This window comes from Sphaerodactylus townsendi, linkage group LG15 (genome assembly GCF_021028975.2).
Source record: "Sphaerodactylus townsendi isolate TG3544 linkage group LG15, MPM_Stown_v2.3, whole genome shotgun sequence".
NCBI classification, from domain to species: domain Eukaryota; kingdom Metazoa; phylum Chordata; class Lepidosauria; order Squamata; family Sphaerodactylidae; genus Sphaerodactylus; species Sphaerodactylus townsendi.
In genome coordinates this window covers 35,191,951-35,215,676 of record NC_059439.1, presented here as the reverse complement: position 1 = coordinate 35,215,676, position 23,726 = coordinate 35,191,951, and the positions used below count along the sequence as shown (strand labels likewise).

General features: G+C 51.7%; 2 protein-coding genes across 2 annotated transcripts; one reads left to right on the top strand and one right to left on the bottom strand.

Annotated features, from left to right (window-relative positions):
- Positions 1-101: 101 nt before the first annotated feature.
- Positions 102-8,963, top strand: METTL3 (methyltransferase 3, N6-adenosine-methyltransferase complex catalytic subunit). Its single transcript, XM_048516359.1, has 9 exons — positions 102-436; positions 1,678-1,853; positions 2,670-2,886; positions 3,560-3,747; positions 5,590-5,628; positions 5,725-5,833; positions 7,151-7,216; positions 7,330-7,442; positions 8,742-8,963. Exons 1-9 carry the CDS (start codon positions 152-154, stop codon positions 8,851-8,853), a joined length of 1,305 nt encoding a protein of 434 aa, XP_048372316.1. The 5' UTR covers positions 102-151; the 3' UTR covers positions 8,854-8,963.
- A 2,820-nt stretch (positions 8,964-11,783) lies between these two features.
- Positions 11,784-23,631, bottom strand: TOX4 (TOX high mobility group box family member 4). Its single transcript, XM_048517856.1, is given in 13 exon segments — positions 11,784-12,128; positions 13,485-13,648; positions 14,299-14,484; positions 14,486-14,583; positions 14,586-15,030; positions 16,082-16,162; positions 16,793-16,888; positions 16,890-17,047; positions 17,050-17,086; positions 17,182-17,439; positions 18,081-18,351; positions 18,488-18,556; positions 23,387-23,631. Coding segments are annotated over 12 exon segments (1,911 nt in total). The 5' UTR covers positions 18,544-18,556; positions 23,387-23,631; the 3' UTR covers positions 11,784-12,067.
- Between the last annotated feature and the right edge of the window lie 95 nt (positions 23,632-23,726).

Below are 23,726 nucleotides of genomic sequence, written 5' to 3'. Positions count from 1 at the left end.
CCCCCCACCCCCCCCCCCCCACCCCCCCCCCCCCCCACCCCCCCCCCCCCCCCCCCCCCCCCCCCCCCCCCCCCCCCCCCCCCACCCCCCCCCCCCCGCCCAGGAACTCATCGAGGTCAAACGGGGCCTGCTGCAGGACGATGACCAGCCCATGCTGGTCACTTACGCCGACCACTCCAAGCTCTCTGCCATGAAGGGGGCCGTGGCGGAGAAGAAGAGCCCGGCGGAAGGCGTCGGGCCTGGGGGCGTGAAACGGCGGGCGGAGCAGGAGGCCGGGTTTCCCACCTCCGTGCCCGGGGCGGCGCCCTTGGCCCTTGCGTCTTCTGAGCCGCTCAAAGAGCCCCCCAAGAAATCTCGCAAGCAGGCCTCGGACGTGGACCTGGAAATCGAGAGCTTGCTGAGCCAACAATCTACAAAGGAGCAGCAGAGCAAGAAGGTGAGGCTTTAACCGTCTGGAAGCAGACTGATGAATCCCAGCGTATGAGTCCTGGTAGCGAGGTGGCCCAAATACTCTGGGAGGTTTGGAGATGTACTCCCTCCAGAACCTTATATCAGCTGCTGGTGAACACGGACAGAAGAATGCTGTTGCAATCATCCTTTTTTTTATATATATAATTTTTTATTGTATAGAATATTTGTACATTTGTTACATTCAATATCTTCATTCCATCTATACATTTTTCCATTTTCTCCCCCCCTCTTTTCTATTGGTTATTTCATGCAAGCAGTAGGAGATTCATTCTTCTTATTCTCTTATTCCATAGTTCTTCGTTAAATCCGGCTTCTTCCATCCATTTTTCATACACTGTCCATAGCTTCATAATATCTTCTATTTTTTCTTTCCATAAAATGTTTTTTGTCAGTCTCTCAAAGATTTCTAACTGTATTTGTTCCCAGATGTATTCCAACCATTTTGAAACTGTTCATTTTTTGTTATCTTTCCAGCCCAACGCCAACACTGCGTGTGCTGCTCTAATCATTATTTTATACATTGGTTCCAAGCTTCTGTTCACTCTTATATCCTCTATTATCCCCACAATTAGTAAAATGTTGCAATCATCCTGATGGTGGATTTCTCAAAGGCAGAGATGGTTGGCCAGCCTTGTTTGATTCCCCGCTCTGCCACTTGAGCTGTGGAGGCTTATCTGGTGAACCAGATTAGCTTGTGCACTGCAACACATGCCAGCTGGGCGACCTTGGGCTAGTCACAATTCTTTGGAGCTCTCTCAGCCCCACCTACCTCACAGGGTGTTTGTTGTGGGGGGAGGGAAGGGAAAGGAGTTTTGTAAGCCCCTTTGAGTCTCCTTACAGGAGAGAAAGGGGGGATATATAAATCCAACTCTTCTTCTTCTCCTTCACTGTGTGAACAGAATATTGATCTAGGTGGACCGTTGGTCTGAACCAATTTGATTCTTGTTATGTTTGTAAGAGAGAGCCAGTGTGGTGTAGTGGTTAAGAGTAGGTGGACTCTAATCTGGAGAACTGGGTTTATTCCCCACTCCACATGAGCAGCAAACTTGTATCTGGTGAACTGGATTTGTTTCCCCGCTCCTACACATGAAGCCTGCTGGGTGACCTTGGGCTAGTCACAGTTCCCTCCGAACTCTCCCAGCCCCTGGGGGTATCCTTCGGTCCCCGTTTGGTCACCAAGCTGGGACGGGCCTGCTTCCTTCTCAGGTGAGCCAGGAGATCTTGGAACTGCTCAACACGACCACGGCGAAGGAGCAGTCCATTGTGGAGAAGTTTCGCTCGCGGGGCCGGGCCCAGGTGCAGGAGTTCTGTGACTATGGCACAAAGGAGGAATGCATGAAGGCCAACGACGCTGACCGGCCGTGCCGTAAGCTACATTTCCGGTAAGTGTGATGGGAAAGGCAGGATTCAGGCCGGGAATTGCAATAGGCAGCTTCTGTTTCTTTCTGAGCATTGGAATCTTCCTATGCAAAAAAACCCTAGTCCTTCATGTATTTTGAAACTTGTTCCACCCCTCCCCCACCACCCGGACAGTCTGAAGTATTTTATTTATTTATTTATTTATTTATTATTTCACTTATATATCACCCTCCCCTGGATGGCTCAGGGCGGTTTACAACACTAACAAGCAAATAGAAACAAAATAAATACAACGTTAAGAGTTAAAGTGCAGCATTCAATTATCAAACCCAATTAAAAATAGATGGCATCCGACTATTAAAACTCCTCTTAAGAGGGGAACAGTGGGTCTTAGATTGTTTCGGGCACCCACATCAGCAGCTGGTCTCCCCAAAGGCCCGGTGGAATAGCTCAGTCTTGCAGGCCCTGCGGAACTCGTTGAGGTCCCGCAGGGCCCGGACAGCCATTCCTTTCCGCTCCTGCATTTCAGCTTCAGAGCCAGCCTGGCGTAGCGGTTAGGAGCAGACTCTTATCTGGGGCATCAGTTTGTTTCCCCACTCCTACGTTCCTTACTGGGTGATCCTGGACCAGTCACGGTTCTCTCAGAACTCTCTCAGCCCCACCTACCTCACAAGGTGTCTGTTGTGGGAAGAGGAAGGGAAAGGAGTTTGTGAGCTCCTTTGAGTCTCCTTACAAGCGAAAAGAAGGGGTGGAAATCCAAACTGTTCTTCCAGTGCTGTGGGAGAGGAAGGGAGTCTCACGGTCGGCCATCTTCCCACCCCTCCCCCTCCCGCCCCCAGCCGCATCATCAACAAGCACACAGATGAGTCGCTGGGGGACTGCTCGTTCCTGAACACCTGCTTCCACATGGACACCTGCAAATACGTGCACTACGAGATCGACGCCTGCGCCGACCTGGACGCCCTCGGTGGGCGGGAGCTCAACTCGGGCCAAGAGCTTGTCCTCCCCCAGGCAGTGGGGAGGGACCCCAGTGTGGACCGCCTCTTCCCCCCACAGGTATCTTGGGCCGGTGCGGGTGGACGGGGGAGTTTGAGGGAGACCACGTGCTCATCACACATGATGCCGTCAAGCCATGCAGAGGGCCACAGTGCGCCTGGTGCACACTCTGTGTTTTCCTCCCCCTGCGGTGCCCTGCCCCCACCCTTTACCTTAGTGCAGGCTGGAGAAGCGGCCTGTTCCCTTCAGGCTGAAAACAGCCTTGTGGGAACTGCACTTCCCATGAGACCCTGGGGCTCGCAAGGTCTCCTGGGAAGTGTAGTTCCCACCAGGCCGCTTTTAGCCTGAAGGGAACAGGCCGCTTCTCCAGCCTGCACTGATTGACAAAGGTAAGTATGTGGGGGGGAGGCGGGGGGCGATTCCCCCCCGGTGCGCCCCCCATGCAACGTGTACCCCCCCGGTCCCCTGGTAGCTCCGCCTCTGAAGCCATGAATCATGCAAGTTGGGACACAGGCCTTAATAAGCCTCACTTTTGACACTGCAGTCTGGGGGTGGCCAGCTCTAGGCTGAGGAATTCCTGGAGATTTGGGGGTGACGGCTGTGAAGGGCAGAGTTTGGGGAATGAAGCTCAGCAGCGTGTAATGCCATAGAGTCCACCCTCCACGGAACCGCTTCTCCCAAGGGAGCTGATATCTCCTGTGTTTCTCTCCCTCCCCTGCGGCTTTGGTGACAGTGGATTTGCTGTGACATTCGCTACCTGGACGTCAGCATCTTGGGCAAGTTCGCTGTGGTCATGGCCGACCCTCCGTGGGACATCCACATGGAGCTGCCGTACGGGACGCTCACCGATGACGAGATGAGGCGGCTGAATATCCCCGTGCTGCAGGACGAGGGCTTCCTCTTCCTGTGGGTGACTGGCCGGTAAGGGGAGTCGAAGGGAAGCCCCATCCAATCTGAGACGGGGAGATTCTTGGAGAAGGGGAGAAGGTTAATTGGCACGAGGGATTATAGGGAAGAGCTTCCAGGTCAGAGGTTGCTGACTTCCTGGGGGGAACCACAGAGATATGAAGAGGAGGGCAGGTTTTTAGGGGCAGTTCTGGTCCAACGTTGGACCTCTTTGGAGAAGTATGGACAACCTTCACCACAGAGGTGCTCAAGAACAGAGAATCGTGGCCAATGGCGGCTTTTGGTTTTCATCTTTGAGTCAAGCAAGTGTTGTCCAGATTTTCTATCTTCAGCGCTGCATTTTTTTTAACAAGAGAAGTGTCCCGTTAAAGTCCGGAGCACCCTTCTCTCTGCACGGCCCAGAGTCATCTCAAGAAGGAGAGAGAGCTGGGAAGAGCTTGGTATTCTTGGAGCTGTAGGGTTTCCCTGCAAAGGTGGGAATGACGGTAGCAGACATAAGCTATGGCGAATCCTTTCAGAGAGAAAATAGCCTCCCTCCCAATTGGCCATGCTGGCAGGGACTGATGGGAATTGTAGTCCATAACATCTGGAGTGCCAAAGGTTTGCCACCACTGCTGTAGGATTTTCAAGGCAAGAGACATCAGAGGTGGTTTGCCTTTGGCTGCCTCAGTGTTGCAACCTTGGGTTTCCCTGGTGGTCTCCCGTCCAAATACTAACCAGGACTGACCCAGGTGATCTTCTGAGATCTGAAGAGATCAGGCTAGGCTGGGCCAACTCTACCACACCCTGACACACTGACAGCACCAAAAATCTCACCCAAAATCTTAAGTGTAGAATATTACTGTTGTTAAGCCCCTCCTTAGTTTTTAACACATGCATGGTTTTTTCCCTGTTGATTATGAAAAATAGCATTTATTTCTTTGAAAATCCTCCCGCTGCACAACAAGCGAGTCTGTCTCCTGGTAGAAGTTTTTTTCATTTTTATTTATTGATCATTTGATTTATACTTTTTTCCATTTAGCCTTTATTTGGCATAAACAGTATAAAATCACATCTAAATCACATCAAAATACAAGCTTGCAACATATAACAAATGACGTTGATTCATACATACTGTTGCTGGTGGGATATTTCCAGCAGAAAGTTCGCAGCCATTTTACAGAATGTAGCATCAGAATTATTTAATAAGAACAATAGTCTGCTTAGTTCGTCCAGCTCGCTAGGTATCATAGAAAGCAACCTGGAGTATTTGACTCTGATACTTGCCGATTTAGGACAACGGAATAATTGGTGAGTTAATGTTTCTAATTGATTTGCATCACATGAACACACCCTTTTGCACATTTCTAGATTGTTATATCTACCTCGTAGTATGGCATTTGATTTATACGCCACCTCGGCCCAAGCGGGCTCAGGTCGGCTTACAACACATTCCTAACAACATTTGCAAAATGGTAAAATCAACAACCAGAAATTCCCACTATAACATACCCCAAGTTCTGTATTATATATCTTGCATATCAGAATGCTGTATGCTGTATGTTTTAGCAAGTTTTAGTTATTAATGTAATAGAGCCTATACGTATCTTATTTATATTTCTATTTTGTTTATGTTTTAAATTGTGCTCTATCTGTTATTTAAGATGTTGTACAACGCCCAGAGCCCTCTGGGGAGAGGGCGGTATATAAAACCAGTAATAATAATAATAATAATAATAATAATACCTCAGGCGTGGGCGAGGCAGGGCCGAACGGAGCTCTCTGGCAGCAGAGGAGGCAAACGCAACGAATCCTGAGGAGAAAACGCCAGCCAAAATGGAGGGGTTGCTATTTGTCCGTTTCTTCTTTGTCTTCTAGGGCCATGGAGTTGGGCCGAGAGTGTCTCAATCTGTGGGGGTGAGTATAGCTTCGGGGAGGGCCTTACATTTTTTCCTGACCCCCACCCCACCCCTCCCCTCCCTCTGCCCCGGTTTGACTCCAGTTGTTCCCCAGATACGAGCGGGTGGATGAGATCATTTGGGTGAAAACCAACCAGCTGCAGCGCATCATCCGGACGGGGCGCACCGGTCACTGGCTGAACCATGGCAAGGAGCACTGCTTGGTAACCGGGGGAAGGGGCCCGGTGGGGCGGGTAGGAATCCCAAGTGAAACAGGAAGTTGACAAGAGCCCCTGGCCAGTAGCGGCTCCACTGTGTGCGCTTCACTCCATCCATCATTGTGTGAACAGTTGGGGAGGAAATCTGACATGCTGGGAATATTCTGCCAGAGAGACCATCAGAGGTGGTTTACCATTGCCTGCCTGTGTGCAACCACCCTGGACTTCCCAGGTCCACCCTCTTTAACTTCCAATCCAGCTAGCCTGGGACATCCAGGTTAGGGCGCCCTCCATCGTAGGCAACATTTGGACTTGAGACCTCTTCCAGTCTTGTGATTGGCCCTGGCCCCTTGGGCAGAGGTGGGATCCAGCAGGTTCTCACAGGTTCCCGAGAGTAGGTTACTAATTATTTGTGTGTGCCGAGAGGGGGTTACTAATTGGCAATTTTGCCATGTGATTTTTGCCTTAGTCACGCCCCTCCTCTCAGCAGTAGCGCGCAGAACTTGAAGCAGTCTAGCAGGAGGTGCACCGGCGTGCGTGGCAGCCTGCGCCTGCGTGCATTCGTTTCCCGCCCAAGGACCGGCGCAGCTGCTGCGTCCTTGCCACAGCCCTGCCCAGGAATGCCCCGCCCCCGGAATGCCTGGCCACACCCCCATCGTGCCCCGCCCAGCCCCATTGGCGCTACGCCACAGTTTGAATCCCACCCCCATGGGAACCTGTTACTAAAATTTTTGGATCCCACCACTGCCCTTGGGGCTACCCGGGATTCCTTCTCCAAATTCCGGAAGTGGCCCCGAGTTCAGCAAAACCAGGGAGCTTTGAGCCTGACAGGAAAATCTTGCATAGGAATAAAAGCAATCATTTTGAAGCAATCATCTGTTCTTTTATAACCCGTTTCTTAATCTACTGACTATCATATCTAGCACAATGTAGGTGTTTTATAGGTAATGTTTTAATGTACCATTAAGAAGTTTTATTGTGTTTTATTGTACTTTTAACTGGTTTTTAGTTGATTTAGCTGTTGTAACCCGTCCTGAGCCCTTTGGGATAGGGTGGGATAAAAATATGATAAATAAGTGTGATTTTTTCCCCCTTTAATGATCTTCATGCAACCGTATTATAGCCCTCATTTCAGTAACAGGCTGTGCATTCAGTGTATGGCAGACTAAGGGATGCTGTTCAATACTGCTTTTTTTAAAAAAATCAATAAATCCTCTGGTGTCTGATTCATTGGTTTGCCCGCCTGGTAGATAAAAAGCTGCTTTTTAAAAAAATGCCAGAATCCTAGGATCCTTCCGTATTTCTTCCTTGTCTTCTGCATAGGTTGGGGTGAAAGGGAATCCCCAGGGCTTCAACCAAGGTCTTGACTGTGATGTCATCGTGGCAGAGGTGAGACGTGGCATTTGGCGAGGCGGTCTGGCACCCCCTGCTGGTTCGACCTGGAAAGAACCAGTCCCCCCTCTCGTTTCCTTTCCATGAAACCACACGCCTCTCCTGCTTAGGTTCGCTCCACCAGCCACAAGCCTGACGAGATCTACGGCATGATCGAGCGCCTCTCCCCTGGGACCCGCAAGATCGAGCTCTTTGGACGGCCCCATAATGTCCAGCCCAATTGGTGAGTGTCCCGTTCGCCCCCTAAGCGAGTGATTTCTCCAGAAATCTCCACGTCTTCTCTGGCAAGAAAGTCTTAAACTTGCAGCTCTTCAGTGTAGAAAAGTGACAAGCGAGACATGGTGGTGATGTCAGAAATGTGCAACATGATGCACGGGGTGCAGATAAGCGAACAAAACTTTCTTCCCCGTGATGGTTGAACTTGATGTTTCCCAGCGACAGTGGCTGCAAATTTAGGACAGACAGTAGGAGGCCCTTTTTGGGATGGTGAACATCTATCTACCTGTGGATATCACCAGTGGTGGGATCCAAAAATTTTAATAACAGGTTCCGATGGTGGTGGGATTCAAGCAGTGGTGTAGCGCCTATGGGGCTGGGCGGGGCACGACGGGGGCGTGGCCGGGCATTCTGGGGAGGGGCATTCCTGGGCGGGGCTGTTCCCTTTTACTTGGCTATTACTGTAGCCATTTTTGTTAAGGGCAAAAGTTAGGGATTGTCTGCCAATTCCCATCTCGCTCTGAAATGAAGGTAAGTGTGTGGGGGTGGGCGCCGTGGGGTGGGGGGTAGGGGCGGGGTGCCATGGGGGGGGCGATTTTGCATTTCCCACTTGACGAGATTTGTTGTACGCAGGGACAGAGATTACCCCCTTGTCGCTAGTGGAGTTAATCATTAACAACCGGTTCTCTGAACTGAGAAAATTTTAATAACCGGTTCTACCGAATAGGTGCGAATAGGCTGCATCCCACCTCTGGATATCACCAAATGTAGAGATGACCACTAGCTTGGGGCTGGTGGAATCTGCCAATATAGGGAGATCCTATAGGGTTTTCAAGGCAAGGGACTAACAGAGGTGGGTGGCCAGCAACGGGCTCCATGTAGCAACCCTGGATTCCCAGGGACTAACCAGGCCCAACTCCACTTAGCTGCCGAAATCTGGCCAGCCTGAGACACTCCCCTGGTGGTTACCACTACCTTAAAAATCTATAAAGGCAGATTAGACCAATTCGTGGAGGATATGTCCATCACTTGCTGTGATAGGTAATGAACCTTTGAATAGTGGTTGAGGGGAGGAAATAAGGGGGGCAGGGACCCCGGCTTCCACATCTACCTGAGAGCTTCTTGGAAGCACCTAAGGATGCTAGACCCTTGGTCTAACCCACTGGCACTTTTTTGGAAAGACTTATCAGGGCGAAGGTATTTTCTAGACCATGCTCTTGTCTTACCTGGCTTGGAGTGATTGGCACACAAGCTAACCTTGTGCCCCGTGGACTGTTCTGCTCTAATAGATCCCTGTCCTTTTTAGGATCACCCTCGGCAACCAGCTGGACGGAATCCACTTGCTGGACCCCGACGTGGTGGGCCAGTTCAAGCAACGGTACCCAGACGGAATAATCTCAAAGCCGAAGAACATGTAGTTGGGAGGAAGAGTCGACCCCCACGGACCAAGGACTGTTTGTTTTGGGAGGGACTGTTTGCGAGTGTTCTGATCTTTAGTTTTGTAATAAAATGGAGACTTTTCCCCTCAGCTGGAGAGAGGCATCAGCAAAAACCCGGCTCTGGCCTACAGAAAAGAGACTCTTCCCTCAGTCCCTGCACCCCTTGATAATCACCTCACAGGATCTATTTTCTCTTATCTGTGCCATCGAGTTACAGTTGTCTTATGGCCACCTTGTAGGGCAGGGATGTTCAACTGTGGCCCTTCAGATGTTCACGGACTACAATTCCCATCAGCCAGTTGGCCATGCCAGCAGGGGCTGACGGGAATTGTAGTACATGAACGTCTGATGCGCCAGAATTGGTACACCTCTGCTGCAGGGTTTCAGAGGAAAGAGAAATTCAGAGGTAGTTTGCCATTCATTGCCTGCCGGGGCGTGGGCTGAGAGAGCTCTGAGAGAACTATGATTGGCCCAAGCTCACCCAAGCGGGCTTCGTGGGGAGAAGTGGGGAAACAAACCCGATTCACCAGATTAGAGTCCGCCATTCTTATCCACTACGCTATATTGGCTCTCTACTACTTAAGCAGTACAGGAACAAGACTAATATTCATCATGCTAGAAGAAGAAGAGGAGGAGGAGGAGTTTGGATTTATATCACCCTCTATCTCCTGCAGGAGACTCAAAGGGGCTTACAATCTCCTTGCCCTTCCCCCCCTCACAACAAACACCCTGTGAGGTAGGTGGGGCTGAGAGAGCTCCGAGAAGCTGTGACTAGCCCAAGGTCACCCAGCTGGTGTGCGCGGGAGTGCACAGGCTAATCTGAATTCCCCAGATAAGCCTCCACAGCTCAGGCGGCAGAGCTGGGAATCAAACCCGGTTCCTCCAGATTAGATACACGAGCTCTTAACCTCCTACGCCACTGCTGCTCTCTTACATCTAGATCTGAGTCAAATAGTACCTTAGAAATTAATACGATTTCTGAGAGTCAGAATTCCCTTTTCAACTGGCAAAACTTTAACTCTAGAAAGCTTAAATGCCCCATATGGGGTGGGGGAAGGGGAGTGACTCTGCCAATGGGAACGGATTTACCTTCCCCGAGGCACTTACCCCTGAGGAGGGGTGTTTCTTCTGATGTGTGGCTGCTATGGCCCTCCCAAGTGCTGGAACATGGTGCCGGTGTCCCAGTGCCACTAGCATAGCAGGGGAAGAGGCAGCATTTGTTGACTCCCTCTCAGCCATTTGGCACGTTATGCTGGCAGCCAGGAGAACAGATTTCGCACCACCCTTTTGGGGTGGTGTAAGACTGTTAAACCCAACGAGGGCTTCTGGACAGCGGGGAGGTTTTCACGTTTGTGAAACCTCCCCGTGCCACCAGGAAACTTCTAGAGCAGTGATGAGGTTTGAGACCGAGTGCCCCAATTGAAACCCCAAACCCACTTATTTATCACAAAGTGCCAACACGGCAATTTAACCTGAATGCTGAGGTTTTAGTTTAGAAAAAAACGGTTGGCTCCCTCTTCCTCCGTCCCACCCGCTCGAGCAGGGGCCAGCCTGCTCTAGCCTCCAGCAAGTCCTGCATGCACTACTCTGTGCCTCTCTAGCATCTCTGCCTCCTCTGCACGCCCCCCTCGGGCAGCAGCCACCCGGAGCAGGCACCAGACCTGCCAGCCGAGTCCTCCCTGCGCACCGCAGTGCATGCACATCATGCTCAGTGGCTCAGGCCAGCCTAGATGTGTGTGTGTGTGTGGGGGGGTGATTTTCCGCCCCCCACATGACGAACTCTGTGTGTGTGTGCCCACACAGAGGGCTCCGAGTGCCACCTCTGGCACTCACTGCTCTAGAGGGCAGTGTTAGGGCATGGTTGCGGTGCTGCGGCCGAGTGCCCGGCTCTTGGATGGGACTGCCCACCCAGGAAGTATTGTTGGTCTTCAAGGGTTTACTGGACCGTAGCTGTTCAGCTTGGCTATCCTCTGAAACTACGCTCTCACATGTCTGTGGTGTCAGGAAATGCAAAAAGAGGAACGGCAGACTTCCATCTGCCAGCTCTACAGAAGCCCAGGAAAAGCAATGACTCCAGAATGAATGTCCAAAACTTCATTATACTAAGTTGGAAACTCAATTCCTCTGACTCAGGAACACGCCCCCGTTTCTGTGATGGAGCCGAGCCTGCATCTTCCTGTCTGCTAACAGCAGCTGCATCGCAGGGCTGCAGTATTTTAAACAAATCAATTCCTTATTGGGTAGCTACCCACTGAAAGCCCCTACCTGGTCAGGGATTGAGGTTGGGATTTTCCGAACACAAAGTGGGCAGTCTGCTCCCACAGTTGCAGCTAAAGGGGGTCTAGTCTCAGCAACTCAAGACCACGAAGTTTCTTTTATAATTTATCACGCTCACGGTCCATCTATGTGTGCTTTGTCTACCAGACTGGCAGCATCACTCCAGTATCTTGGGTTAAGGTATTTCACATCTCTTACTGGCGTGTCAAGACCCCCTTTCCCCACCCCTTGGCACTACGCCACTGCCGATTGCCTGGTCCTTCTAAAAAAACAACAACTTGGAGATGTCAGGAATCAAACTCAGGACTTTCAGCACACAAAAGCAGATCTTCCACTGAGCCGTCTCCCTCTCAGCAGAGCGCCTTGAAAACGAAGCTCGACTTTATTTTGCTGATCCCCAGTTCTCTGTCCCTGAGCTGCTCTCGAAAAGGGCTCTTTCGTTCCCCCACTGACCTCGAGAGAGTAGCAGACGGAGAACGCTAGCTTTCGACCAGAATGCTGAGGTCTTCGGGAAAGAAACACCACCCACCCGCCGCAATTAAGGATCCTTTGCCCAGGGCGGAAAGCGCGCGCTTTTCTTTCGATCCCCCCTTCCCCCCCCCCCAAAGAACATGGCAGGCCCCGGCCAAAGATTCCTGTTCCAGCTTTAATCAGCTCCGTCAAGAGAGACATATCAAGGGACAGAGTTGTAGGGGAGGAAAAAAATCTGTAGCGCCCAAATCGCTTCCTCCCCCCACCATCAAATAAGAATGATGTTCTCTCTCGTCTGTGGTCCCCCGACTGAAGCACAAGCCATATCCATCTTCCCCCAGTGGCATGGCGGTAATCTTTTTTCTTTTTTTGTCCTCGGCTAAAAGACGTGGGCGCGGGAACACGAACGATAGTTTTTCTCCCCCGCCACGGGAGACCAGCGGGGTTATTTGACAAAAACAACATTGTTTGAATTGCGGGAGGCCAGCCAAGCTAGAAATACATCCCTGCGAAAAGAAAGAGAAAGAAAAGTCAGCAGGAAGGGGCGGGACAGACCTCCAATGCAAATGGCTTGCACAACTTCCTGTCTGAGTGCACTGTTCTTTAGCCCCATGGATCAGGAAGGGGCGGGACAGTCCTCCAGGAGGGGGCGGGACAGTCCTCCATGCAAATGACTTGCACAACTTCCTGTCTGAGTGCACTGTTCTTTAGCCCCATGGATCAGGAAGGGGCGGGACAGTCCTCCATGCAAATGGCTTGCACAACTTCCTGTCTGAGTGCACTGTTCTTTGGCCCCATGGATCAGGGCTCTCAGGTGGGTCTTGAGCCGCTATAGCAAGGCTCCCCAACATAGAATCATAGAGTTGGAAGAGACCACCAAGAGCCCTCGAGTCCCATTTCCTGCCGTGCAGGAAGACACAATCAAAGCACCTCTGACAGATGGCCATCCAGCCTCAGTTTGGAAACCTCCAAAAAAGGAGACGCCGCCACCCTCCGGTACAACGTATGCCACTGCCAAACAGCCCAAATTGTCAGGAAGTTCTTCCTGATGTTTAGGTGGAATCTCTTTCCCTGTACCTTGAACCATACATACATAAGCCTTTATTGGCATAGTCAGAAAGAGTTACATAAATCGGGAACAATTGCATGAATACGTGATAGATAAAAGGCCCCACGGGGAGCACAACAAATATGTTCTACTGGGAACTCTCAACTATCTCCGCAATGAAATTGGTGATCTCTTCACAAAGACCGGGGTCCGAGTTGTTTAACAATAGAGATAACCTAGTCAGATCAGGCAGCCCAGATTGGAAGAAAAAAATGTAAGTTGGCATATTTAGATCTGATGTTATCAAATCTGGTGCAGTGCAAGAGTTGGTGAGTCAGGGTTTCAACCACATTAAGTTTGCAACTGCATAACCGTGCGGATTTGTCTAAATTGCTGAACCTACCCTTTAATAGGGCAGAGGGCATAACATTAAAATGCGCAATGGTAAGGGCTCTCCTTGCGCGGGGGTTCGTTCAGGTATGGAGGTAATAGGCCATACGTCTCTGCTCAAATGGAATGTACCTTGAACCCATGACTCCTTGTCCTAGTCCAGTGGTGGCGAACCTTTGGCACTCCAGATGTTATGGACTACAATTCCCATCAGCCCCTGCCAGCATGGCCAATTGGCCATGCTGGCAGAGGCTGATGGGAATTGTAGTCCATAACATCTGGAGTGCCAAAGGTTCGCCACCACAGTCCTAGTCTCTGGAGCAGCAAAAGACAAGCTTACTCCCTCATCGTGACATCCTGTCACATATCTAAACATGGCGATCGTGTCACCACCCCAGGACAGTCAGGCTGCTTGCTCGCTCACCTGCAATGTTTCACCACGCACTCGCTGCTGCAGTATTCGTTGTCCCAGTCGCTGTTGGCTACTGGCTGGTTACCCTGTCGCAGCCAGACGCGACACAGCTTAGGGCGCTGGGACAAAGGCCACGAGGATTCGGACACCAGCTCCATGTGCATCGGGGACTCGACCTGGCGAGGGAGGAAAAGACACCTGTTTCTGGCCAGCTACTTCCGGTTTGGCAGAATGGGCACCTGCTGGCCATTTCAGAGACACACAGTAAGAAGAAGAAGAAGAAGAAGAAGAAGAGTTTGGATTTATATCACCCTTTCTCCTGCCTGGAGACCTCAAGGGCCCATAATCTCCTTGCCCTTCCCCCCTCACAACAAACACCCTGTGAGGTGGGTGGGGCTGAGAGAGCTCCGAAGAACTGTGACTAGCCCAAGGTCACCCAGCTGGCGTGTGTGGGAGTGTACAGGCTAATCTGAATTCCCCAGATAAGTCTCCACAGCTCAAGCGGCAGAGCTGGGAATCAAACCCAGTTCCTCCAGATCAGAGTGCACCTGCTTCTCCTGGGCTTCTTCTCCCTGTGGCATCTCGCTACGACTTGCCTCTGAAGATGCCAGATGCAGGTGTGGGCGAAACTTTGGGAGCAAAAACTACCTGGTTCACCAGATAAGCTTCCATAGCTCAAGCAGCAGAGCGGGGAATTGAACCTCGAGATTAGGGTGCACCTGCTCTTAACCACTGCACCTCGCTGGTTCTCAAGGATAATGGGGCACTGCAACTCAATTTCCAGGACAAAGCGTTTCCTCTCCACCACCATTGCGGGGCCGCTTACCTCTGGCACGACTTCCGCCGTGATCATCTCGATGGGCTCTGGGGACGCCTGGAGGTCGGGGCCCGGCCTCTCGGGGCTGCTCTCTTCCGTCCGCAGGGCCAGGGGCTGGATCTGCAAGGCGGGCGGGGGCAGGATCTTGATCTGCAGGGGGGGCGGCGGCTGCTGCAGGTTCAGGCGCACCTTTCTGCTGGAGAGGGGGCTGCTGCATGGCCTGGAGGGGAGGCGGCTGCTGGAGGATCGTGACCGGCTGGGCCGGGGCCGCTGGAGGCACCTGCTGGAGAGAGAGGGCTGGAGCTTGCCCGGCAGGAGTGCATGGAAAGAGGCGGCGGCGGCGGGCGGCTGCCAGGACCTAGAAAGCTGGTGATGATCTGGAGTGGCCCCCGTCTCCAGTCTGCAGCTGGCTTCCAGCTGGGATCCTCCCGGAGTGTCACCGCCATGGTTCATGACGGGGATGACGGTCACCACGCCCCCTTGGGACGTCACCGCCAATGAGGGGGGCAGCATCTGCTTGGGGATGATGATCTTTGTGATGCTGGTCTGGCCGGCCGACTGGGGGCCCGCCGCCGAGGTCACCACCATGGTGGGCTGGGTTGGGACCATGCCGAGGGGGGCTGCCTCCCTCGAGCCGGCGGGTGGGCAGCGAGGGGCTGGGCGCTGGGCGGCGCCACGGGCCAGGGCCACCGCTGGGGAGTAAAGAGGGGACGGGTCCTGCTCCACTGTTTCCACCACCGTCTGCCAAGAGAAAAGGGGCAAGAGAAGAATTAGGAGCAGGCGGACCTGATTGAGATGAACGTCAACATCTGGTGTTCTCGTAAGAATTGGAGGCGGGAAGGCAAGGACTCGCAAGGCTCCAACTCAAGCTAGGCAGCGGAACATAAGAAGAGGAGGAGGAGGAGGAGTTTGGATTCATATCCCCCCATTCTCTCCTGCAAGGAGACTCAAAGGGGCTTACAATCTCCTTTCCCTCCCCCCACCACAAACACCCTGTGAGGCGGGTGGGGTTGAGAGAGCTCCGAAGAACTGTGACTATTCCAAGGACACCCAGCTGGCTTGTGTTGGAGGGCACAAGTTGATCTGGTTCCCCAGATAAGCCTCCACAGCTCAAGTGGCAGAGCGGGGAATCAAACGTGGTTCTCCCTGATTAGAGTGCACCTGCTCTTAAACCACTACGCCACGCTGGCTCTCAAGGAGAATTTTGCTCTCTCAAAGACTGCCCAGCATTTGGTGGACGGACTGTCTGCTCTCATCCTTGTTATGGGGAAGTTCTTTTGAAGACTTTCCTAGGGCTTGTATAGTTCCAGACTTCTGCGTACAGAAAAGCCAAGTGGGGTGCTGTGTGATTTCCAGGCTGTATGGCTGTGTTCTAGCTGCTAGAACACGGCCATACAGCTCGGAAACCACACAGCACCCCAGTGATTCCGGCCGTGAAAGCCTTCGACAATACAGAAAAGCCAAGGTTCAACCTTACCTGCATCTTTAGTGTTTTTTTTCTTTTAAAAAGTTCTTGGGGTGCAAGTATTGGCAACGACATGTGTCCAAGACCCAGTACAGCTACCATCAAACGCAATTGACTTGTTTGTCCGACTCGGTGGAAGGCATATGTGCTCACCCGGCTGGGACCCAAGTCGCTCACAGAATCATAGAATCAGAAGTGCGCATAAAGGCCATCTAGTCCAACCCCTCCTTCACTCAGGAAAGAGGGGTGCAGGGTAGTGTCCTCAGACTGTAGGGAGGAGGGAACGGAACAAGGCAGGTCTGCACGAGAAGGAGTCAACCCTCTTACCTGACTCTCCTGGTTGTCTCGGTAGGCTGCTAGTGCTTGTAGATACTCCTTTTTCGCCGCCTCTGTTTTCCGCTTGTAAACCTGGAAAGGGAAGGGACAGCAGCTGCAAAACCCCTCACGAAATTCAAAACGCTAATGGGTAGTTCTTTCACATGCATTTGGAAAGAGCAGGGCTGAAGCAGGTAATCACTTAAATGGCTACAACACCTAACTTTTTTTTTATTTTAATGCCCTATTCAGTCAGGGAGGACATTTTTTTTCAAATACCTGTACAGGTAACTGCATCATCGGTCAGTTGGTACGGAGAAAACAGCAGATGGCACATGTAAATGCCACCAACAGATATCCAGGTCCTCGAAAATAAGACCTATCCCAACAATAAGCCCTAGCATGATTTTTTGGGATTTTTGGAGGATGTTTGAAATATAAGCCCTACCCCAAAAATAAACCCTAGTTATAGATTCCCCCGGTCACGTGGGGGGCGCAAAATCGCCATGTTGTTCATGGAAAAAAAATAAGTACTGTATATATGAAGCTAAAATATCTATAGAAAGCGGCAACCGCTAAGTATTTAGAAACAATGTACTTTTGATAAGACAACAGTAGCGTATTCCTTTTGTTTCAGACACTGAGTTCAGGTTATTCTTCTCCTCTTCCCAACCCCTCGGAAGCACCTCCCACCGCGCCGCTCCCCCTCTCCTTGGCACTCACTTGCTTCTGCTCCTCCCCCAAGCTGTCCCACATGGAGGCCACGATCCTGGAGACCTCGCCAAAGGTCGCACTGGGGTTCTGCCCCTCGATAGCGGTCAGCTTCAAGGTCCCTCGAAGAACAAAATGCGTGAAGTCGAAAGACGGGCTTCTGCGGCTCATTGGGGTCTTTCTTCTTTTTCTGCTTCTTGGTCGGCTTCTGCTTCTTTCCCACGTCCAGGACCACCGTGGGCACCGGGCTGACATGCCACGGGCCGCGTCACAAGTGACCCGCATCGGTTTAGCGGTGGAGACTTGCTGCAGGAGGGAGATGGGTATGATCAGGAACCGAAAGTCGGCTCTAGTTTTGGCCACTGGCTCAATTGCGGCGCCTCTTTGGGGCTGAGACTCACCCGCCTGATCTCTTCCGGCTCTTCCTCCTGCATGGAACTGGTGAAGGCGAGGGTGTGTAGAGCCGCCTCAGAGGAGACTGGGTAAGTCAGGGGGCAAAGATGGCCCTCAGCTTCTGCGGCTGAGCCCCAGCTGAGAACTGGAGCTCTGATTAATGCGATGGTGGTCAGCTGACTGTGCCCCATCAAGTCCGTCATTGGCACGTCAATGGTTACCGGCGGGTTGGCGCTGTACTGAGTCCCCATCGGATTATCCAAGTCCTGGAAAAGGAACCGGGAGGGGGGGTCAGCACAAAGAAACAACCAGAGTTATGAAGGTGAAAGGGAAGGAACCCATAACCTCCCCTTCCCAGTGTCTGGGATCTCAAACCCTCCGGTGAGAAGGATGCGGCGCAGCTCACATGTCTGTTCCCCCCTGCCACACACACGAAATCAGCCAAGCGCAACCCTAAATAAAACCGTCTTCAGTTGTGTTTGGAAGATTGGAAGTAAAGCGGCAAATAGTGTCAGGTTCCTTACCCCTCCTGGGGAAAATGGCTCCTCTTCGATGAGCTCACCAAACGAGCTTAATTTGACTTAAGTGGGACAGTCAGGAAGGCTTCTCCCTATGACCTCAGTTCCAGGGATGGAACATATGGATCTGCTCAAACAGAGAAGTTCAGGACTCAGAAGCTCTGATAAAATTATGGATCGAGCACTCCCATCAGCCCCCCCAATTGGCCATGCGCTGGCAGGGGCTGATGGGATTTGTAGTCCATGAACATCTGAGAGCCACGCAGGAATTGCAGATCCCCTGCTCCAGAGAGGGTAGGGACGCTTAATCGACACATATCTTTTAAGGGCTCTGGCAAAGCATCTAGGCTCCATGCCAGTAACCGACTGCTCCGACCCAACGCGGTTACCATGGCCAGCGCCTCGGCCGGCTCAGGAGAAGTCCATGCCTCTTTGTTCCATGAGGCCGCGGGCTGATTGCCCACAGGGATGTCAAGTTTACCTGCACTCCATACTGGGCTTCCAGAAGCTGGCGGCCCTACGCGGTCACGGGTCACCCAGGCTCCCTCGAAGCGGCTCCACCACGTCAGAAAGCGACCACAGGGAAGAAGGTCGGGCCCAGCTGATGGGAGGGGATCTCGAACTCTTTCATCTCCTGTGGCTCGGCATGCGGTGGAAGGTCTGGGGCTCGGCAGAAGATGGGGGGATGGGGATGGGTTAAGAAAGGAAGATGGAAGGCAAACTCCCTCCCACTCAGCCTGGGGATTCCTGGTCTCCCGTAGCCCCTAGTGCTTGTCTCCGCTCCGCCCTGTCTTACCTCGGCTCCAGAAAGGAAGGGGTGGGTTGTCCCACTGATGGCCAGGTAATTCTCATTTCCACCAGGGAACTGAAGAGAGAAGGAGAGAGAACAATAAAGAAGCTGTGCCCCAGCCAAGGCCAGCCTTCCCCACCCCCCCCATGACCCCACCAGCTGACACAACAAGGAGGATTTGCTCTGTCACACTGGAGTATTGCATTTGTATTAGTTTATTCAGAATCAGAGGGCTTTCTCGGCATGCAAACTACAGAATGTAAATAAACAAAAACCATCATGTAATAAAAGAGGAGGAGGAGAGTTGGATTTATATCCCCCCCTTTCTCTCCTCTAGGAGACTCAAAGGGGCTGACAATCTCCTTGCCCTTTTTGCCCCTCTTCAGAGTGGTGTTAGCAGGTGCCTGTGCTTATCCTGGTCTCGGGAAGGCTGGAGGCATTGGACAGTCCTGGCAAGGCCCTGTGGAGGTAGCAGGGAAAACAACAGTCCAGGCCACCACTCATGTAGAGGAGTGGGGAATCAAAACCCAGTTCTCCAGATTACAAGGTCCCACCTGTTTAAATGAAGCTGATACATAAAATCAATAAAATGCCAGCCTTCTCCTGTGAAAGGTTATTAGGTGAGCTCCAGTTGGTGATGGTCACGTTCCTAATTACAGACAAATAGCTTGTGTGGTTACTTTGCAAACAAAAATCGTAGAATCTTGTTTAGAAGAAGAAGAGAAGAGTTTGGATTTATATCCCCCCTTTCTCTCCTGTAGGAGACTCAAAGGGGCTGACAATCTCCTTGCCCTTCCCCCCTCACAACAAACACCCTGTGAGGTAGGTGGGGCTGAGAGAGCTCCGAGGAACTGTGACTAGCCCAAGGTCACCCAGCTGGCGTGTGTGGGAGTGTACAGGTTAATCTGAATTCCCCAGATAAGCCTCCACAACTCAGGCAGCAGAGCAGGGAATCAAACCTGGTTCCTCCAGATTAGAGTACATCTGCTCTTAACCACTACGCCACTGCTGCTCCAAGAATTAACTGGGCTGGATTTACGAAGACTCACGGCCCGCTGCAAAAACTTTTGCAGCCAGTGCAATTGTACCAGGATTCTGGACAGGCAGGAGAAATAATACTTTGTTTCATCAGATAGCCCTTCCCGACTAGGAAGAAGGGAGTCGTTTATTCATTGATACCCAGCTTTGCTCTCCAGCTGGGACTCAAAGAACTTTTGAAGATCATTCTCCCCTCCTTTCTCACAAGCACAACCCTGCGAGGTAGGCCAGGTTGAGCGTTCAGGGCAGGCCTGAGGTCACCTGGAAAGCTTCTCTGGTAGAAACAGAGATTCGAACTCAGCTCTCCCCGGATTTGAGGCTGACGCTGTTGGCAATGCTACGTTGGCTCTCATAGTTGCTACAGCACTGAAACAAGCTCTAGCACAGATTTTTGCAGAATAATGTCTATAGTCTTCAGCAGAGTCAGGGTGGGGATATTACAACACAAGAGGAAACAAAACAATCACGTCTTTTAAAAAACCCCACTTCTACAGTAGTTTCTGTTCCTTGGAAGCCAGCTCCTTCCTGTATATAGTGACAAGAATCAGACACTGCTGCCTCATTTCATAAAAATCCAAAGCAGGGGTTCAGTAGGTAAGGTAGCCAGACGTGCAGACAGAAGGAGCCTTTGGAAGCCCTGTGAGTTACAGAAATTGGGATGGGAGGTGCTTTCACCTGCAGCTGTTAAAGGCACAGTCACAGAGGCCAAAAGAAAAAATTTGGCTCCCTTGACCTCCTATCGCGGATGGATCCTTTGCTGACACAGAGCACATCTGATTAGTTCAAACTGGGGCCAATGGCCAGGAACATCAGAACTGCTCAAGTAAAAAGGATGTCAACTGGGGAGGGGAGACTACCCTTTCGATGAGAGCAGGCTGAGTGGGCAGTGACATTTGATGGGGGCAGTGACATCATACCATACGGTGGACCGCATTCCAAACAGCCACTCTTCCCTTTGGCCATTAGCAATCAGGTGTAAGAGCAGGATGAGAAATATAATTAACGTTCTCAAGCTATTTTGACTGCTTCATTTGAGGGGTGAATCAGAGGGTCAAATGCTCTTCCCTGCTTACAAAAAAAGCTTCTCTGAGGTCCCTTTTTGCAACATTTGTACATTAAACAGCAGCAGCGGCGTAGGAGGTTAAGAGCTCGTGTATCTAATCTGGAGGAACCGGGTTTGATTCCCAGCTCTGCCGCCTGAGCTGTGGAGGCTTATCTGGGGAATTCAGATTAGCCTGTACACTCCCACACACGCCAGCTGGGTGACCTTCGGCTAGTCACAGCTCTTCTGAGCTCTCTCTCAGCCCCACCTACCTCACAGGGTGTTTGTTGTGAGGGGGGGAAGGGCAAGGAGATTGTAAGCCCCTTTGAGTCTCCTACAGGAGAGAAAGGGGGGATATAAATCCAAACTCTTCTCTTCTTCTTCTAAACAAGTTACGATTTTGTTTGCAAAGTAACACACAAGCTATTTGTCTGTAATTGGAACGTGACCATCACCAACTGGGCTCACCTAACCTTTCCAGGGAGACGGCATTTATTGATTTTTATGTATCAGCTTCATTTAAACAGGTGGGACTGTAATCTGGAGAACTGGGTTTTGATTCCCCACTCCTCTACATGAGTGGTGGCCTGGATTTGTTTTCCCTGCTCCTCCACAGGGCCTGCCAGACTGTCCAATGCCCAGCCCGGACGGATAAGCACAGGCACCTGCTAACACCACTCTGAAGAGGGGCAAAAAGGGCAGCCATTGGTCGGACCCAGAAGCATAAAGCAGCTCAGCTGAATGTAAGCAGGACTGGTTGTTAAAAAGGGGGCAGAGCTGCAACTGACAGACAAACTCACATGGAAACATGAGCTTGCCAGGGGTCAAGTCCACTTGGCCCCACTCCACAACTTCCTCTCAAAAATGCCCAGTTTCCAGCACTTAATTCCATGCAATACAACCCACAGCTCAGCAAAAGAAGGACTGAACCTAACACAGGACCTGAAGGTGCCCAGATCAACAAGCCGACTGCAGCAAGTGAGCCAACAACCGTGAACCACCAAAGTAACGTATCAATATTTGGAGTAAAAGTAAATAAACCAACAAAAGGAGAAAGCAAGCAGGAAAAATCAGCGGCTGGACAATCTGTTCTGGGGAAAATTCCAAGCAGCTATCAGTCAGACACCAGGTGTGAAACGAAAGGCCGTCAATAGCTAAGGGCATCTTTCTTGATTCCCCAACTGAAGATATTTGGGGGGGGAAGAAATCTAAGATTTTCAACACTGCGGATACAAGGTCGCACAGAGCGGTCCGTGCCGCTCTTTCATATGACAACAGCATTTTCCTGGTTTTCAAAGAGTTCTGAATGCAATATACTTGGAGGTTGAATGTCCAGGACAAGAGGTTGAACCCAGTCTGCATTTTAATGCCAGGTCTTCCTCCCTAGCATCACACATTACATTTACTGTGCCTTTTCCCTGCCACTAAGAGCCTCAAACCAAAGTACAGGTGTTATTCTCCTTCCTGGAGAAAACACCCTTTCCATTCCAATTTTAAGGAGATCAGAAGGGCATACTTGGATCACTCCTCTTCAGTTTTATTTTAACAGCCCAGATCAATGGGTGAGCTTCATGGCAAAGGGATTTGAATGTAGGTCTCCTCTGTCCTTATCTTTCACTAACTGCTACACCATGTTGACTCTACAGCAGGGGTCCCCAAACTACGGCCCGGGGGCCAAATGTGGCCCCCTGAAGGCATTTATCCAGCCCGCCAGGCATGGCGGCGATGGCTCCATTCATGTGCAGTGGGGACTTGAGGGAGAGGAGGAACCGGCCCCAACGGCTGTTATGATGGCACCCCCAAATCTCCACGAATTTTCTGACCCAGAGTTGGGAACCTTACATGTGGCAACGCCTGCTCCGCCCTTCCCTCTCGGCTACTCCATGTGTTGCTCTCAGGCTTTCTGTTCCTCCTCACTCCCATTGGCATCAGCCAGGCTGGCGAATCGCTCGCTGGCTGCTAGGGAGGAAAGAACCCAGGAAGATACCTGATCCTGGGTTAGATGGAATGTTTCATTGGGAAAGTTCTGCTCTTTTTTTTTTCCAGGGGAAGGTATTCCACAGCCTCCCCAACAATATTTGGAGCCCACCCTGTACTTGACATACTTTGGTCACTGTTTTAAAAATAGACCATGACAGAAAGGCTGAAAGGTGAAATCAAACATTTTACAATCATTTGTGCATAGGAATTTGTTCATAGTTTTTTTTTAGTCCGGCTGTCCAACAGTCTGAGGGACAGTGAACTGGCCCCCTGTTTAAAAAGTTTGGGGACCCCTGCTCTACAGTGTACACAACAATTCCTCTCTCCTTCCAGTCCACATCATAGCTCAAATGTGGTCCCCAAAACCTGGTGCATTTCATTAGGATTCTTCGCTCCACTTCCAAGTTTGCTCTTCACTGTACAGGACCCGCTCTCCAAGGCTCATTTAGATTGCCCTTCCCTCACCAGCCCCATTACTCTGTATCCCTGTTGAGCAAACTTCCCACCCCAAAAGCTACATTCTTGTCCCGGGTGGGGGAAAGAGGCCAAAAGCCACCCCATCTGAACACAACAGGGTCTGTCCACCACAGCATCCTCATCCAGGACGACCAATCAGATGCTTGCAGGAGGCGAGTGAACCCTTAGCCTCCCTCTGTTGCTACCCTCCGGCCAGTGGCATCGAATGGTAGACTGCCTCCGACTACTGAGGCTCCATTTGGCCTCCATGGACAGACCTTAAGGTTGCTGAACAAAAACACCTTCGCCCATTCGTTCCCTCGCGCCCCTGACCATGCGGGGCTCCACTCCTAGGGCTCGCCGCCCGCAGTACGCCGCCCACCCCTCACCTCCATGGCCACCGCCCGGGAGCCTCGCGGAGACGGGGGGGAAACCCGCCACACACTCTCCTTCTCCCCTTCTTTCTTCCCCCTTGCGCCTCGGCCGGAACCGGAAGTGCCTTCCGCACGCCCAACCTAAGCCGGCGTCACTCATCCCTTCCGCCCTGCTTCGGCTAACCAACGAGGCCCTCCTTAACCAGAGAGGAGGCGGAACGTCCCCACAGCCGCCAGTTTGACTCCTCCTCTTCTGCGCAGGCGCCAGAACCTGAAAGCCGGGGGGCAATAGAGACCTGGGAGCATAGAGCGCCCCACAGCCTCCGGGCGGAGGGGAGGCGGAAGTTTCGAACGG